The following is a 19,511-nucleotide window of genomic DNA, read 5'->3' on the forward strand; positions in this document are numbered from 1 at the left end:
AGGTACTTTTTTAAAAACATTGGACGCTTTCAGTACACATGATTAATCCGTGTTAACATTGCTTCCATCTGAAATGTCCGAAAAGAAACAGAACAGGCAATATCTGTAAAGTTCTCTTTTAATGTGGTTCTATGTATTCTTGTAATATACTCATACATTGAATAACTTAACTACTTTGGGATGCATTTAAATACAGATTATTGTTCCTCCCTTGATGCTGATGAATTCAGGAACAACTCAATATATCGCTCCTCTGGATGACAGAAAAACATACAGATAAACAAAAAACAGGTTAGTTACTTCATGTTTATATTAATAATTTTTGGGCCACATTTGGGTTATTTCAGAAGATAAGACATGTTCATTGCTTACTTATGTACTCTCTGTCTTTGGACATGGCTAATACGGCATCCTGATGTGTTTTGAAGTAGGCCTCTGCCTCACCGGTGGGTCGTCCGTTAGGACTGTACTCTACAAGAACCTTTACCAGTCTGATGGGAGCGAAAAACTGGAACACAAATTACATCTCAGTCATTCAGTATAGATGATATAATGGACAAGATCAAACGAGATTTTAATTATTACATATTGGTTGCAGGTTAATAGTTATTACACTCCTTATTGACAGTGAAGCACATAAAGAGCAAACAAAAATCATGCTATATCTTGAATAGAATATATTCAATATAACACTTTACCTTTACAATATCCTCTCCTGTGGCTTCATATGGCAGACCTCTCATGTGAATGAGGTTTTGTGTTGCTGATATAGGGCTACCATTTGCTGTGCACAAAAATAAAGTCAGGATATCTTGTTTTTTTACAATCAAATTTAAGGCTTTTTAGGACCTGCACAAATAAAATTGATACAGTATGTGCAGGTAGGTGAATGACAAATTCATGATTTAAACATTACAACTCAAACAGGTTTTATAAAATGAAAAACCTCACATTTCAGCTTTTAAACCATTTAAGAAAAGGGATGTCAAAATTATTTATATTCATTATACCATTACCCATACATACATATGGTATACACACATACACTTTATTATCCTAATTGTTTAAATTTTTTGAATCCACATTAGCTTCTATTTAGCATTTATGAAACATTTTGACTTTCTTATTTGTACAAAAAAAGCATACGGGCTGAATGATAACGCAAATTGATGAATAAAATTCAAACTTTTATAGCCTTAAATTTAAGAATTTTTTAAAGAGGGTCCATGAAAGATGCATGGGAGTACACACAGTTTACAACATATGTATTAATATTTAAAGCCTGGTTGTAAAGGGACACCGTAATAAACATCTTACCTGTTTTCATTTTGCGTGTCGTGTCTTCGGGTCCTGGTGTGGAACCTGAAGTCTCATTTCGCCCTCTTCCATACTGGACTTGGATCTCACTTTTCCTGCTAGGGAAAATTTCAACATACCTGCAAATGAGGGGGGAAAAAAACCTTTGTAAACATAGATCCAAAACATTTAAGTACATATTCAATCTAAAATATTTTGCCATCGAACAGCTAAAAATTGGCTTTTAATACCATAAGTGTCACCTGAAGATTATAACATACTCAAAAAACATTAAAACTATTTGAGTGGAAAAAATGTCTTTATTCAGGATCATAAAGGACTCACAAAGATAGCTGTGCAAGCATATTGAACTGTTTCAAAGGAAAAACACAAACGTTCCTGAAAACAATATATTTTCATTCTTTTTAAGTATTTCTTGATATACAAACCTGTTTCCAATGACTTCTCTGTCTTTCTTTAGGGCCTTTTCAGCCATTTCCTTTGTGGCAAACTGCACAAAAGCATCGCCTGAGTTTCTTCCTTTCCTGTTCAGGACTATTGTAACTCCATCTTCAACAATATCCAACCCTGTTTTGAGAGCATCAAAACAGACAAATGAAGCATAAGGCTTTTATCAGTACAAAGATTTTGCACTGTCACATTTTACATTATCTCTCACCAGGGAAAAACTGAATGATGTCTTTCTCAGTACAGCTGTAGGGAAGCCCTCTGAGTCGCACCACTCCATCTGTCTCCGTAATCGGCTGTGTAGCCTTTAGTATGGCTTCAGCGTCTTTGTTTGTTATCTCATACACTGAAACACATGACACCGGTGTTCACTATATGAGCTCTATGTACAATTGGACACATGATCAATACAAATTCTGCATACCCTCAACATAGCGCTGTCCCAAGTAATGCTTGTGCTGATCCAATGCTTTGCAAATGTCCTCCTCGTGCTCCAGCTCAATGAACGCCTGTCCTGTTGGCCTGCCGTTCCTGTTGTGAATTATATGGATTCCTTCAACTCCACCTCGAATCCTACAATCTTCACATGATGAGCAGTCATATCAGAACATCTTCAGGACCTCGACAACCATACAGTGAGGTTTTATGTTGACTATTTCTGAATTTCTAAGGCCTCTGAATTATAATATTATTTATAGTTCATACTTTTTAAGCAAGTAAAAGGCCTTTAAGTATAATTTTAATGACGTCCAAATTCTTTCTGCTGTGAAATCTAATGATTTTTATAAAAGTGAATGCAAGAATAACTATTATATTACTATTAATATTTTAATATTAATTTGATTGTCCATACGAAGACTTCAGATGCAAAAGCCTCTAAGAGCAATCAGAAATTTTCTTCTAAAATAAGCATTTTTTTTAAATCAAGCTTGTAAGTTTATGTTCAGTTATTTCACTTTAATGGCAAAGAAAATGACCTATTAATTGCCATTAACATGGAATTACTGAACCTAAACATACGAACTTGATAAAAATGCTTATTTTAGAAGAAAATTTCAGACAGCACTTTGAGGCTTTTGCATCTGAAATCTTCATACATAATAATAATGTGAAAATGTAAGTATCAAATATGTTATAACAGACTTCAGAGGAATGTTTATTTGCACTGTACATCTCACTGTATCATGGGCCACAACATTAAACAATTTTTTTAAAAAAGATTCTTTCTATATTTGTCTGAAGGTTCAATACATTTTTTTTGGTCAGGCTTTTCAATGTTAACATATCTTGAATTGACTAAATCGAGTAGGGGAAAAACAGCATGTCTCAAAAAAAAAAAAAAAAAAAAAAAAAGTACCAGAAAAGAAGTTGATTAAGTCCTCTGCAGTACATGACCAGGGAATCCCTCTGACCTGGACGATGAACACTTCCTTTGCTTGGGGCTCTTCATTAGGGGTGTATTCGGGTAGAGGTGGGTAATCATCTTTAGATGGTGCCTAAAAAAATTAAAGGAATAGTGTCAGGGGGAAAAAAACAGTTAAACAGTAAATTGTGTAAGGAACAGTCTTGAATTGTTTGTACATAAATGGATCAGGTACCTCATTGGACAGGCTTCTTTGATATAATGTCCATGGATGCACTACACGGTCTGTTAAATATCTCGCTGAAAATGAATGAACATCTCGACCTCGTGCTGCTGTAGACTGCGCAGTTTTAATATGAGTCAGGCATGGAAACTGCTGCTGTCTCCTGATACAACGAACCAGAGAGAACAAGAGTGCGCTCCTACTGAATGCAGACATCTTGTACTGTACAAAACTTCAAATTAAAACTTGCATGAAACCTAAAGTAAACAGACTCAGTTAACACGGTGTGTTCAGCTCATTTGCCCCACAAAACACTTTAACCTACTGCGTAAGAGGACAACATGACGTGATCAACACGCGCCCCTTAGCTTGACAGTCCTTTCAAAATAATAGTTCTCTGTAGTTCAAAACAGCAAAATAGGCTTCTTGATTTAGATTTTGTTTATTATTGTTATCGTAATAAAGCTAAAACTAATTATTAAAATATTTTCTGGAAATTATTCATTTTTTATTAAGGTGTAGTTTATCTTTTGTCTAAACACATATTGTTTGTAAAATTAAAGTTTTGCTTTTTTATTGTCACTAAAACCAATTATTAGAACATTATCTTGAGAATATTTACTTTATAATAAGTTCAGAGTGTATCTTATTGTCTATGTCTACCTAATATTAGATACTATTACATATCTGTTTACAGTCTATCTATGGTATAACCTGAAGAGAATAGTTTTTTCCAAATTGAAAATTATTTGTACAGCCCTTTTCACAATAAACAATAACCTATTTTTCTTCATATTTTATGCTTAACGTGGCTCTTATTTTTTTAAAAGATAAGCGCTGCAGTCGCTGCAGTGGGTGTCGTGATCTCGCGAGATTTTAGGGCTCTGGAGAGACTTTGGATGGGAAGGAGAACTTTTGCACGGGCAGGATCAGTGTTGTTGGTGTGTTAAGGACATTAAGGCTCAAATTCCTTGCTTTTCCACCCTTCAACAGTCAAAATAACGGATTAGTGCCTGTTTCTCATCTACAGAGCATTTTCCTCAAGGAGAGATGAGCTTTTTATTGTAAGTATGAGTGGGATCTTTAAATGGGAACACTGGTGGCTAGTTAGCAAGCGAGAAATACTGCTTTTGTCCCGAAGCTGCCTGTACATTAGCAATCCTGCCTCACAGCCGTCACTTATTAGAAATGAACAGTTATGACACATAAAAAAAGCGCAGTTTGATTGTATCTCTGCAGTTTAGTGCGTGACCATCATAACACAAAACTGTAGTCTGGCTAATGAAGAATACTTAGCCAGTACATGAGGCCATCACAATGAAATTGGATTTGGTTACTCATCCTTTATGACTGTACTTGGATTTATACTACAATAATCTGACTCTGAACAGAGCCTTATTTTCCAGCATCATGCCATTTATGTAAAAGGGATATATTAGTGTTTTGAGGATCGACACAAGTAGCTTTTTCCTCAAATGTGTCCCTTCAGCAAAACGAAAAAAAGTTATCACCAATAATTGCTACCTAATAAGTGTTCTGTCGCTTTCACGGTTCGTACCTTAACGATTTGACATAAGAGTGCAACCTGAAATCCAGACATGATCAGTCTGGATTATCCCACTATAATCCCAGTATACTGTATACATTAACTGCATTGGGATTTACTAACGTTACCCAGTGCAGTAAATCCCAATGCAGTTATTTTTTTCCTTTTAAATATTGATTTGTGCTCATGTGCAACCTGTTTGTTGATTTTCACATTTATATTTTTAAATTATTCTTCAGCTTCTCCTAGGACTGGGTGATAATGGCAAAAAAAAAAAAAAAAAAAAAAATCAAATCGTGTTTGTTTTTTGTTTTTTGGGGCTGAATGGTGATATACCATATGTATGTGTATGTGTGTGTGTGTGTGTGTGTGTGTGTGTGTGTGTGTGTGTGTATTTTTTACTTTCAGTATTTGGATGATAAAAATCTATATTTTATAAAAAATGCAGTGAATGTAACCAATGTAGGCTATGCTACAGTATATATTTGTTATAGAGTTAAACTTAAGTTGAAGTTAAGGCTCGTCCACTCCTAACAGCAAAATGGAAATATTTGCATGACCTTCTAACATTTACAGATGGAGAATATAGCTGTGAAATGTGGTGTTTAACTTGCATTTCAAATGCATTAAAAATTTTCTGTCAGAGGACCTGAAAGGGCAAGCCACTTTAAACTATACATGGTAACTATATCTTATGAGCTATTTTGAAGCCCTTAATTTAAAGCAATGTCTCTTGTTAGGACAAATTGGATTATGAGCTTTCCCGTAGCAGCTCACTCTGGCCTTCACTATTTTTCAGTTGTGCTTGTAATATCAAACTACTGTCAATATAAACTGAATTGCCTCATCCTATATCGTTTATAAAAATATAGCAAAATATATCGTACAAACTTGATATACCGCCCACCGCTAGTTTCTCCCTAGATATCTATCTATTAGGGGTGTGAAGAGACTGGTATCTCACGAGACGAGACGAGACAAGATTTTTACACACTATTTTTAAGAAATCCTCAGTGGCGAAATACATGACAAGAAAAATATTCTGCAGGTGTATTTGAAATGTTTTAACTAATCATCTTGTAATGAATGTCATTCAGTTCTACTTTCTGAGTATGAATTATCATATGCAGTAAAAGACAACAATACTCAAGCACTGTAAAAGGTTTTGCTACTAACTCAACTGACTGACTTCTCTTCTGTATGATTTCAGTCTCTTCAGACCTTACTGTACATGATTTATGAGCTTCAACAACTTTTGACATCCTAACTGAACTCCTTTCCACAAACTTATCATAGAAATAAAAACAGTATAAATAAAAATGTTAACACTTTACAATGAGGTCTCATTTACTAACATAAATGTATTAACAACATCAACTAACAATGAGCAATATATTTGCTACAGTATTTATTAATCTTTGTTAGTTAATAAAAAGTCATTCATTGTTAGTTCATAGTTTACAGTGCATTAACTAATGTTAACAAATTAAACCTTATTGTTTGTGCTTAATAAGATTAAGAGAAAACTCTTATTCATTTTTATGGTAACACTTTACAATAAGTGCAACCATAATCGCACTCTCATTCAAAGTGCAAATAAGACCACATTTTTCTTTGATACAGAGCTGAGAGATGGTTACAACTACACTGCCCAGCCTAAGATAGCTTTCATATTGAGAGATATTTGTATTCATCAGGGAGTCGCTTTCAAAATGCGGGGTATTGAAATGCGCGCTTGCGTTTACTTTGACGGTCTCTGTAAATATGGAGTGGCAGCAACCATTATCCAACTGAATTAAATGTTTTTTATTTAAATACAAAGCAAAACAACAGTGGAGGCGTAATGTAAACATAACGGTTGCATATTCTTTCCTAATCATCCTAACACTCTGTCATGGCAACATCACGATCACTTTTTGCCTTAACGAGAAATCTCGTCACATATTAGTCTAATAATTAGAGCTAAATCATAGAAACAAGTATCATGAAGAACAAATGTAATTAGTCAACAATGTAAAGACTAGTGCATTTCTCTCTTCTTCTGCTTTCCTTTGAAAACAGGAAGTACTTGTGCTGTAACTCAGGCTGTATAATTCAGCTGAGTGTAAAGACAAAATAAAAGCCTTGCATTAGGCAGTTGTGGCCTAATGGTTAGAGAATTGGGCTTGTAACCCGAAGGTCACAGGTTCGAGTCTCATTACCGGCAGGAAATGTAGGTGGGGTTAGTGAATGACTAGTGTTTTCTTCCACTCACATTACCCCCAACTGAGGTGTCCTTGAGCAAGGCACCTAACCCCCAATTGCTCCCCAGGTGCCGCAGCAAAAATGGCTGCCTAGTGCTCCGGGTGTGTGTGTTCAACGCTCACTGCTGTGTGCGTGCGCTTGGATAGGTGAAATAGGTGCATAAATTCTGAGTATATGTCACCATACTTGGCTACCTGTCACGTCCACCAATTAGAAAAATTAGAATGAGAGACAAATGTATTTCATAATCGAATCAAATCATAATCTTTAATCAAAATAACTTCCCCTTCATCTTGCAGTGACATCTGTGTGACATTTCAGTGTGAGGGCGGGACAACCCGTCTCTCACATGAGATCACAGCAATAGCAAACCAGAGTGATCCTATTAATTCCCAATGGGCAAAATCAAGTCCCACCCTATATTTTCTCTTGTTCAAAGAGCTGCTTCATTCAGATATGTCACAACATCCGTTTTATGCTGACTTTAAATTGATGTCTCCAAAGAGTGTCTGTAACTATTGTTTTGTTGCTAAAACAGCATAATTATCCCCTTTGAGTGTGCTCTTGGTCTTGGCCACATGTTTTTCGCTTTGTGAAGACTGGAATTTCCCATCTGACTTCTGCTTGATGCTCTGATGCAGTCGCCTGACTCAGGAAAATGTCATTAGGAGTAAAAGATAATGTCATTTTGGAGCGTCATGACCTGAAAATGGGTCGCAGGTCTGATCTGATCTTCTTTATTGTTGGCTTGACACATGCTGGTCATTCAAGTGAGTCTTTCAGAAGGTTTGTCTGACTTTGTATGTTGTGTTTTCAGAAGGTTTGTAATTGTTGATCACTTCCAGTTTCCATTTGTTCTTTACTATGCAAACCCTGTCCTGAATGTGTCTAAACAGGTGGACACACTAAACAGAGCAGCTGTTGAATTGGTGAAGACAGGCTGGCTTTGAGGTGTTGATAGACCAGTAAAGGCACATATGCTTGTAGGGTCAATTCAGATGAGGAGTGGCCCAGCTTATGCTAGAGAAGTTTTACCTGTATATGAGAATTTTGAGATGTGGCCCTTGCACTCAAAAGTGGACATAGATGAACGCAAGCTTGCAGGGGCGGGGTTTAAAATAAATATTTGTAGTCCTGCATACATAACCAGAGAGAAGCTTTGTAGTTTTCACCACAAGGTCTAGTTATGATATTTTGATTAAACGTTACAATGTCAAAGAATTATTAAATTAAACACATGCATGGATGAATTGTTGACAATAAGACCTATAACATGTTTAGAAAATGGCTACGGTGAATTTTTAATTTCATGCTGACTTTAAAGTAGAGCTGCTTGATTCTGGATAAATTGAGAATCGTGTTTTTTTTTTTTTTTTTTTTTTTTTAAATAGAGATCATGATTTTACTACGATTCTGAATAGACAACTAAACAAAATAACATGTAATTAGAGGTTCTGACAAAATGCAATCGCTGCAATCTATTTTTTTTACATTTTTAATTTAATTCTTATTTTAATTCTTATTAAATCTATTATATTTTTAAAGATCAGTTTGAATGAATGAACAATTTTTTTTGAACAAATCCCTTGAATGAATGATTCAATGACAAATACATTTTTTGACAGTCACTTGTCACCAGCTACTGGTGTAACAATGAAATTGATACAGTCTTTATTTGAAGAGTTGTTGCTTTCTAAAGGTGGTACTTCATTTTGATATTGCTACCGTAGACATGAGTGTTTATATCCAAACTATAAACTTTTTTCCCAGTACTTCTGTGATAATTTGAATTATTGTAACTAATGATGCTTTGGGTCCATTGGGTCCCAAAAACCTCCAAACAAGTGATTTTACTGAACATAAGAATTGCATACTTGTCTAATTGCCACAATAAAATTGTATAGAATAGTAAACAAGTAATAATATCCTGGTTGATGAGTGATGATCTTCCAGCACTGTTTCGGTTGTGTGCTCCTATTCTGTGGCACATGGTAAATCATGAGCGATCTGAGCGATCAGACCAATCCAAGTGCACCTCAGCTGTAAAATAGTGTCTGATTGGTCTCTACTTATCGTCCCTTCCCGCTATTCCTGCCCACCACACCCAAGATCCAGTTATTGGTTGAACTTTCAAATGATGTTAGAAAGCACCACTTCATGATGGCAATGTAATTGGCTCTCAGAAGTCCTATAGTCCTATTTTGCCAAGCTGTCACTGCATGCCACATTGTCCCTACCCACTATACCCACCCACTCCATCTGAGATCCAGTTTCCATTGGTTGCACTTTCAAATGACATTAGAAAAAACTGTGTCATGATCGTGACACGATCAGATCAAAGAAGTCCTATAGCCCAGCAGTATGTTATGTCACTCTGTGATCTACGCATTGTCTTATGTTGTGTTTGGGCTCGTTCAAGACCACCTGCTCTAAAAGATATGGGATCTACTATGGTTTACTAATTTTTTGCAAAGTAACAAAGAAAAACTTGGCACAAAAGCATCATGTGTATAAGCTTTGCATGTGCGTAAGTGTCAAATTTTTCTTACAAATACTTGGTATGGTTTGGTCTCAAGCTGAAACAAATATGATTGTTGTATTCTTCTAGTTGAGAACTTTTCAATGATATATGACACAAGTCTATCTGTTATGTACTATGGTTTTACAGATCACAATTTCATGTAAAGCAGTTATTTTCTTAATGCTATGAAAATGGAGCACTTCCAGTATGTCAGCAAATTTAAAAGCACTTGTTAAGTGATGGTCATATTCCCTACATTCACTGTAAAGCCAAGCTTCAAAGCTTTAAAATGACATCTAAGCAAATGGATGTTAAGTAACATAACTTAGTGCCCTCTGCTTCATATTTAAGAGGTTAGGGTTAACGATTAATTGATAGTTAATTAAAACAACAATCGATTAGGGAATTCATGTAAATTGACATCCCTAATTGTGACACAGATATAATGCTACTGTGGTTGAAAAGACTCTTTGTGGAGCGGTTTCATATCTATGACTACTGCTTTCTCTGGCTCAGCGGCAGCGCCAACACAGATTTGAATGTCTGCTGTGATCGTACTTGTAAAACGTTTAATAGACATAGCCGAAATGCTGTCATTTAGGGATAAGATTGTGTGGGTGTTTATATCGAGATTGCAATCTTTTAACAAATAATTGTGCAGCTCTACTTTTAAAGAATAGTATTCATGGCAGTATACCAGTATTCATTTTTCCCAGCAGCCAGGAAATGTTTTTGAAGAATATTAACCCTCATCTTTGCTTGTGTTTTGAGTGCTGCCAGATTAAAGTGGCATTTTGATGTAGGCATGCGGTGATAAAAATAAACTCCATCTCTACTATATAAATGACTTGTCCTAACCAATAGCTGTTGGACATTCTAGATTATCTCATTACATTACTGTTTAATCCCACACAAACAGGTTTCAAAACTAAAACTAAAAAGTATTTCATGTTCAATATGATAAAATTTTGCTTGACCAAGCTGAGTATTCTTTGGTTCAGTGTAAGTGTGCAGCAAATCATTAAAGTATGAACATCCTGCATTCTTACTCTTCTGTTACTCCACAGTGGAAGCCGCTCGTCAAAGACGTTCAAACCGAAGAAGAACATTCCAGAGGGCTCGCACCAGTACGAGCTACTGAAGCATGCAGAGGCCACGCTGGGCAGCGGGAACCTGCGCATGGCCGTCATGCTCCCCGATGGAGAGGACCTTAATGAATGGGTGGCAGTCAACAGTAAGCATGTGACTTTTATCTAGAAGAAAAAAAATCTGTGTTTGCATCCTCAGTGTGTTGTTTTTTGTTTTTTATAAAAAAAAAGGGTTTCACTTTATTTTAATGTGTCCCTATTACTATGTAATTATACATATAAGAACTGAATAATATTTAGTACATGTACTTACTATAAGGTTAGGGTGGGATTAGGGTTTGGTTTAGGGTTAGTTAGTTGCATGTAATTATGCCTAATTTATTGCCTGGAAAATCCAGCCTCACCACTGTACCAGTGGATGACTCTGGTCGGCCATTGAATCAATTCGATTTCTAGGGTGGAGCAAATCCGAGCAAACAGGAAGCGGAGTAAACCAATCAGAGAAGTGCGGATATGACGTTAGCAAAGCGATGAGAGTCAACAGCGAAAAAGTAAATAATTAATGTGTTTTTGGTCATTTAAAACTGAATTCACGGCTGAATAGAACAAACTCTTGGGTCTCACGTGCACAATCTTTGTTGATATTGAAGGGACTTTCGCCGTACCAGAGTGATGCTGTTTGTGTCACTGAAATAAACAAATCTGATTGCACGGTACGGTTTGGAGTTGACTCGAGGCGCGACGGAGGGCGGACTGACCAGACTGATATATCTTGTAGAAGATCTATCATTCTGGACTTGCCAGGCAACCTAATTTATGGTTACTTTAGTAAATAAAATGTGTAACAAGGACACATTAAAATAAAGTGTTACCAAAAAAATAAGATATTATAAAATTGCTTTATGTTTGTCCCCTATAGTTCTCAATTGTAAGTAGGTCCGTAGAATAAAAAATTAAATTAAAATATAATGTAAATAACCTAATGATGTAGACATGTCATCATGCATCATTCCTTCTAATCACATCTCAGACTAAATGTGTCTGTCACATTCAGTGTTGTGGCTTCAAAGAAAATATGTGCACACGTGCTACCATCTCAGATTTCAAAACCTTTTAAAATGGGTACAGTCAAATCAGTATTCTGTATTCATGCTGCCGCTCACGTTTAAATACATCTTTCAGTTAACGTCCATTTTATAAGGTCTGTTTTTGTAGGTCAGTTTTGCAACATTTCAGAGGCAGTTGCTTGGATAGCCTCTGGCCTTCTTCTATTTTTAACAATAGAGACAGTGGAGCTTTCTTAGAATGTTAGCCTCAGGGACCGAGGGCTGAATACAGACTCTGGCAGCGCTGATGTTGCTAGGGTTTAGGGTTTCATCTAATTGCTGCAGCTCATGAAATATTGGGTGTACCCAACTTCTCTTATATAATTACAGCAGAGCTTCCAAAACCCCTTGAGGGTTGTGATGGAACTGCATAGGGTAGATACTTATGTTGTTTTTGTTTAGAACAAAATATGATTCATTTCAGACTGTGGGTTTTTACATGTTTAAAGATGCTGGCATGAGTTTGTGCTATAATGCTGTTTCATGTGCTCGTAGCTGTGGACTTCTTTAACCAGATCAACATGTTGTATGGGACCATCACAGACTTCTGCACTGAGGAAAGCTGCCCACTAATGTCTGCTGGACCCAAGTAAGTATTTACAGGGATTTATCATGTGAAATATTTTAAGCATTATGGCTATTTCACAGTGCAAGTGTAAGCAGCGCATATATTGTGTATGTTAACCAATGAGTGCATTCAAACTGGGAGCAGGAGCGTCACATGAACAGCAGTGAAGTGGGTGTTTCAGTGCCAGGTCTATTTTTGCTGCGCTGCTCACGCTCCATTAAAGTGAAAGCACAGTTTTGATGGACAAAATAAATGTGATTTCACACAAAAAGTGTGCAAAATGTACAGGATAAGTATGTCTAGTGTGTTTTAACAATAACTGGTGTATGTCAGAAAAGAAAATAAAGAATAAAAAATATTCATAGAAGATTTACCCATTTAAACTTGTTTTTAAAGGGTTAGTTCGCCTAAAAAGGAAAGCAATGTCATTTATTACTCACTCTCATGTCGTTCCAAACCTGTAAGACCTTTGTTCATCTTTGGAACACAAATTAAGGTATTTTTGATGAAATCAGATGGCTCAGTGAGGCCTCCATAGACGGCAAGTTAATTTACAGTTACAGTTTCAGTGGTTCTACCTTAATATTACTTTTTGTGCGGCAAAAAACAAAATAACGACTTTTTAACAATATCTAGTGATGGCCAATTTCTAAACATTGCTTTGAATCTTTTGTGTCAAATCAGTGTTTCGGATCACGCGTCAAACTGGCAAACTGCTGAAATCACGTGACTTTGATGCTCCGAACTGCTTATTCAAAACAAAAGATTCGAAGCACTGTTTTAAAATCGCCCATCACTAGATATTGTTGAAAAGTCCTTTTTTTTTTTTTTTTTGTGAACAAAAAGTATTCTCGTCACTTTATAAAATTAAGGTAGAACCACTGAACTCACATGAACTGTTTTAAATATGTTTCAGTAGTAGACTTTTAAATATGTTTCAGTAGTACCGATATTCGGTAATGCGATAAATCGCGATAATGAATATGCACGATATTGTAATCGTCGGCACTTCAGAATACAGTAAATAATAATTTATTACCAATTATTAATTTTTTATAAGGCAATTAAGAATACATTACCCATCAATCGTATAAAATGCACAACTCCGCTGTATTCTGCGTCAAAAGGACTCGCGCTCAGATGTAAACAATCCCAACGTGCACGAGAAGCACATGGCGGAACCAGTGAAGGAGACGAGCTGAATGAAAGTGCGCGTTCACTGTCTGACAGCAGAGGGTGCTGATGGAACAGCAGCATGCAGCGGTTACCACGGAAACCGTGCAAACAAAGTAACTGCGCTAGTGAAGTTTTTAAAATGCTTCAAACAGCCATTCATTTTTTTTTTGTAATCTCAGTGATGTTCATCACAGCACCAAATACTGAATACTTAAAAAAGACTTAAAAGGATATTTATTTTCAAACCTAAACATTTATATATTTTAATCTGGACTACAACATGACCTTGTTCAGTAAAACTTTGAAAACATACAGCTTCATTTGTTAACATGTTAATTCATTATCACTAAACTGACAATAAAAATACTTATAAAGTATTAATTATTATTAATTAATGTTATTTTCTTAGTTACTGTTTAATAACATTACTAAAATAAAAATAACTTATTTAATGGACCTGAGATAAAACTAACAATGATCAGTTGTTTCTAAACTAACATTAACAAAAAAAAAAAAACACTTTCTGTAACAAATGTAGCTATTGCTCAATCTTAGTTAATGCATTAAATAGAGTAAAGTGTTATCTGTTGTTCTTTATAGCCTAATTCTTTTCCATTTAAATCTGTTTGAAAATTTCAGTCAGAATTGTTTTTGTTTTATTACAAAAAGAGTTCTTAAACCTGTTAAACTATGACAAAAATTGTTTTGCAACTTATTTTAATACCGTGATAATACCGTATACCGTAATAAAAGCTTCATCAATTAATCGCAACATGAAAATTTGATACCGTCACATGCCTATTCAGTAGCTTTCTGGGCGTTTGAAAGTGTAAATTAACTTGCTGTCTATGAAGGCCTGACTGAGCCATCGGATTTCGTCAAAAATCTTAATTTGTGTTCTGAAGATGAACGAAGGTCTTACGGGTGTAGAACGACATGAGGGTGAATAATTAATGACAGAATTTTAATTTTTGAGTGAACTAACCCTTTAATTATTCAGTTTTATTATAATAAGTATGGTTGTAATACACAGGTACATAGGCTCTAGCACTACCCAAATCAAATGTGATTTTTTTCCCGCAGTTTGCTGTCTTGTAAATGGATCAATTTATGTTTATAAACTTTCAAGACTATCATGTTTATAAATGACCAACTTCTAAAAACAAATATAGTAAAAACTATATAGTAATATAGTTTATAAAGAAATGCTCACTTATATGTAGCGTTGGAGCTGCTGCTGTGACTCTGTACAAATGTTTCCAGTGTGAATACTCTCACACATCTGTAGCTGCAGTGATGTAGTTACGCTGACACAAAGCTCAAGGTTGTGGTGTGAAACGGCCGTTACACTACTGTTCAAAAGATTTTTGAATTAAGTCTTTTATGTTTACCAAGGCTGTCAGCATAAGTTAACTTTTGAACGGTAATGTGTACTTTAAAAGAGTGCTGCATGTGTAATGTAAAGTAAAAAAAAAATATATATATATATATATATATGTCTTTTAATTAGCTTCTTGTGTGTTGTCTGCAGGTATGAATATCACTGGGCTGATGGGACCAACATAAAAAAACCAATAAAATGTTCAGCTCCAAAGTACATTGATTACCTGATGACTTGGGTCCAGGATCAGCTTGATGATGAGACACTTTTCCCTTCAAAAATAGGTTTGAAGCGTTCTCCTTTAATTTAATTGTGCATGATATCGAAATTTGGTATGCTTTTTCTTTATATAGCTCATCATGATCATGGAGGGAATTGTCCACATGGTGGCACTTTTAAATCATCAACAAAACATTCTTCAAACAATTCAGTCTTCTCAAGGAAACTAGTTGCATAATTCTGCTGGTCATTTTTTCCACCATTTCCTTTTGCTGTAAATTCTAAAGAAGTTCCCCTATTATGCTATTTTTAAAGGTTCCTGATTTTGTTTTGGAGGCCTCCTACAATAGGTTTACATGCATGCACGGTCAAAAAAACACTTCAATTTTCTCATAATTTACATTGCAGCATCACCTCTTTTCTCACAGTATCTGAAATGATTTAATTAAATGAAACGGATGAATCATTGCCGTAACTCAATTTCAGCTTTGGAGGCTTCCTCAGCACTTGCAAACACAGCGATATGAACAGTAACAATGTCGTCCGTTTCACTGTATCAATTCAAGCCCAAGTCATGGCTAGGGCTGGGTATCGTTCAAAAATTTTCGATACCGAGACGATACCGATACCTTGACTTCGATACCGATACCTAAACGATACCTTTTTCGGTACCAGTTTTATAAAATATGTTTAAACAAGATTACATAACCTCAAAAAAATCTTTGGTTTTATATTTTAACTTTGTTGACTTTTTTTCAGACTCAAAGACTCATCTCCTGAGCCACTGCGGGGAATAAAAAAAGCACAAATTAAAAAATTTACCCAACACAATAAATCAGTGCAAATAGTTTTAATAAAGTTTAGTTTTCAATGCAAAAATTAAGTATGTGAGGCTCTTTTTTAAATCACTCAGCAATTGTTCTTCAAAAAATTAATTATTATTAACAAGATCAAAGTGGAAGTAAGAGTGACGCAAGTTCGTTGCGTCTTACCGTGAAATAAGAGTTCTGTGTCTTTATTAAAATCAACACATTAATGATTCATCTCTCATCCACCCGCAATTAATTTGAATGTTATTTTTTTTTTATTATTACTTGGCCCGACCCGCAAATTATCCGCAGTATCAGGAGGACGCTGATACCTCTTTTTCAGCAGAATTGTTCGCGTTCTGGAGCCAGAGGCAGAGCCTGTGCTCGTGCAGGCGAACGAGCCTGTCACGAACCGGTCGCGTGTTTCCATAGACTTGAGGGACGAACGCTGATGTAAAGCTGCTGTGTGTTGTACCTGTCCATAACTAGTCTAAAAAACATTGCGCGTTCCGCTGTTTCTGCAGGCAGTGCTACACTTTTGTTTTCTGTTAACAGTATCTGTAGTGAACCGGCTGCTCACATAAACAGCCGTTTCTCACCCGTCCATTCGGAGATAAACTGAAAACGAAACCGTTGATTCACTCGCCCTCTCGCACATAGGGTCTCTCTCGCGCGTATAGTTTTATATATTTAGATATAAATAATAATGTAGCGCAACGTTACTTGCTCCTCAACGAGACAGCGAAAGCATTTCTCCGCCCCTCTCCTCGGCTCCATTCTGAGGTACCGAAATTTGGTACCGAATGACAAGACACTTTTCGATACTCGGTAGTATCGAGGCAGTTCGTTCGGTACCTAAAAAGTATCGAGTTCGGTACCCAGCCCTAGTCATGGCAATGGCAACTTTCCCAGGACTCGGCTACAACTGCAGGGCTGGTCAAAATAAATGTTCACTGGCAGCCAGTGAATAAAATAGACTGGCATTATGCATATTTGTTACAAATCTATGTAGGTTTGTGCTGGAATTATTGACAAATTGTTTCAGATAGTCAAGAAGACAATACCTCCCATGGTTGTGCACTCTGATCTTTGAAACTTTGCATACTTTTTACATTCATAAACAACTATATTACACACTACATGCAAGGTAATATCAGAAAAAAACATAATAGGATCATTTTAAAGTTGTTTTTCTGTGTAACACTTATAGGGGTCCCTTTCCCGAAGAACTTCATGTCGGTGGCCAAGACCATTTTGAAGAGACTCTTCCGTGTTTACGCTCACATCTACCACCAGCACTTTGACTCTGTTATCCAGCTGCAGGAGGAGGCGCACCTCAACACCTCTTTCAAGCACTTTATCTTCTTTGTTCAGGTGTGTACTTATGTCATTGAGGTGTGTGAGTGAGTTGGTGTTTGCCTGAGTGGTTTTGCTTATCATAAGGATATGAATATGACGTTTTTACAGGGCCAACTCAAATGAAAACACTTCTCTCTCTACTTTTTTTTGTTTGTTTTTCTCCAGGAGTTTAATTTGATTGATCGGAAAGAGCTAGCACCGCTTCAGGAGCTGATCGAGAAGCTCACGTCCAAGGACAGATAAATCTGCTCTTCCTATCTGCATCTTCTCTATTTTCTGTGTACAGGCAGCCTGGCTTTGTTCTCTCTGTGTTTGACAGGTGTGTGGGAATTTTTTCCTTTGAGAAAAGGCTGACTCCAAAAAAGCCCTTGATAAGCCACAGCTCAACTATAGGTCAAGGTTATAGTGGAATTATTCTGCAGTCCTTTTGACGTCGTCTCAAACACGATCTAAGTGCCTGATACGTCCACTTTCAAAATTGCTAGCGTTTGTATAAAAAGCACTACCACTGCTATAAAACTTGCTTTTGACTTTTTTTTTTTTTTTTTTAGGAGTACACTGATAGTAATTAGTGCTTTTTTCTCTTAATGGATTCATAGGTTTAAAAATACTGAATGAAGCATTCATTGTTTTTTTGTTTTTTTCCCTCTCATGGAGATGATAAATATTTAACTCTTGACTTCTCTTAAGTACTCATTTTAACTGCTCCCTGTGTCTCATGACGTATTTGGGATTTCCGTTATCAGTTTCCGTAATAGTTGACTTGAGATTTTATCCAACCCTCAATGAATCTTACCTTATTGTAACCCATTTCACTCATTACTGAAGAACACTAGGCCCACAGTTTGCCTGCCAATGCTTTTATACCACTACATTACTTTTGAATACGTGTTTGTTGATGAGCCAGTTTTTACAGATTCACTCCCAGAGGTCAGGGGTTTGTCTGTTGGAAGCTGGGATGAATGGGCTGACTATGCAAGATCAGTATGTACTATTTAATCTTAATTTTCTCATACCCTAAGAAATACACCTTTTACATTCTTTTGCCGATTCTGTTCATGAATGTGGACACCTTTTAAAAAATGTATCTTTTTAATGTGAAAGACACATTCTTCTATCTTAATTTAGCTCCTCCCAAGTCTGTTTTAGTGTTTCAAAACCTGAGATAAAAGGCAGGATAAATTATGAGGTGGTTAATGCAAAAGTTGAATAAAATCTATGGAAGATCGATTCAAACTTGATGCTAGTTTAATAACTTCTTTTTCAGCACACAATTATATTCCTGACAAAATAGTTGGTGGTCCTTACTATAATTTAAGCAGTGCATATGTTTGGTCTTTATGAAGTTTCAACTCATGAATGTTTATTTTTCTGAATGTTACAGAAAATGTGTTACTCTGAATAACACACAGCTAAAATGTTTTTTTTCAGAGATTTTCACATCACTTCATTTCAGAACAGTTATGAGATTGATTATAGACAAATGTGATAAACATTTTTGATGGCAAGTTGTAAATACTGTAAACAGAGAAGGTATGCAATTGGAATAACATGAGATGTGTTACTTGCTGAACTTTTGTGGTACAATGCTGAATACTGTTTATAGGATAATAAACCTGTTTGAACAAAGTGTGTTTTTGTTTTATCAATAGTATGAGCTTCAGTATGTATTTGCTTTTTCTTGAATGAATTATACAAGCTATTACTAAAACAAGTTATTTAGAACTTTTTAAAAAAAGTCTTTACAACAATATATGCATGTATAATACTGATATTTTGTACCCACGTCATAAATAAGCAGGGGCTTGATGAGATCCAGTTCCTCAAAGACAAAATAATACACATAAAGTGTACTCATTATTTTAATACTAGTCTGGCCTTTCCCATAACCCCTCCTATATTTAAAAAAATAAATAAAAAGGAAGGCGAACAGTGTCATGGTAGTCATATCTGGGCGTGACACAATCTGCCGTCTGGAAATTTTAACTTATTGGTCAACTTAGTCATATGTGACCATGATTTGATTTATCCCTCAGATCTGTGGTGTTGGTATTCATTTTCATGTCCTGAATGATGTTTGTTTAAATGAGACAAAAATACAATCATCAATCACAAACCTATGAGCTAGTATCAACCCATTACAA

The 19,511-nt window shown here is 35.8% G+C and overlaps 2 protein-coding genes across 2 annotated transcripts; one reads left to right on the forward strand and one right to left on the reverse strand.

Annotated features, from left to right (window-relative positions):
• Positions 1-102: 102 nt before the first annotated feature.
• Positions 103-3,691, reverse strand: grsf1 (G-rich RNA sequence binding factor 1). Its single transcript, XM_067405897.1, has 9 exons — positions 3,363-3,691; positions 3,122-3,260; positions 2,189-2,344; positions 1,976-2,110; positions 1,746-1,884; positions 1,318-1,436; positions 699-784; positions 373-508; positions 103-253 (listed from the first exon to the last, which is right to left on the reverse strand). The coding sequence occupies exons 1-9, from the start codon at positions 3,564-3,566 to the stop codon at positions 198-200; spliced, it is 1,170 nt and encodes a 389-aa protein (XP_067261998.1). The 5' UTR covers positions 3,567-3,691; the 3' UTR covers positions 103-197.
• A 554-nt stretch (positions 3,692-4,245) lies between these two features.
• Positions 4,246-18,987, forward strand: mob1ba (MOB kinase activator 1Ba). The gene is made up of 6 exons (XM_067405990.1): positions 4,246-4,414; positions 10,729-10,895; positions 12,351-12,444; positions 15,131-15,264; positions 17,219-17,382; positions 17,533-18,987. The coding sequence occupies exons 1-6, from the start codon at positions 4,401-4,403 to the stop codon at positions 17,608-17,610; spliced, it is 651 nt and encodes a 216-aa protein (XP_067262091.1). The 5' UTR covers positions 4,246-4,400; the 3' UTR covers positions 17,611-18,987.
• The last annotated feature ends 524 nt before the right edge of the window (positions 18,988-19,511 follow it).

The sequence above is a fragment of the Chanodichthys erythropterus genome, chromosome 13 (assembly GCF_024489055.1).
Source record: "Chanodichthys erythropterus isolate Z2021 chromosome 13, ASM2448905v1, whole genome shotgun sequence".
Lineage (NCBI taxonomy): Eukaryota > Metazoa > Chordata > Actinopteri > Cypriniformes > Xenocyprididae > Chanodichthys > Chanodichthys erythropterus.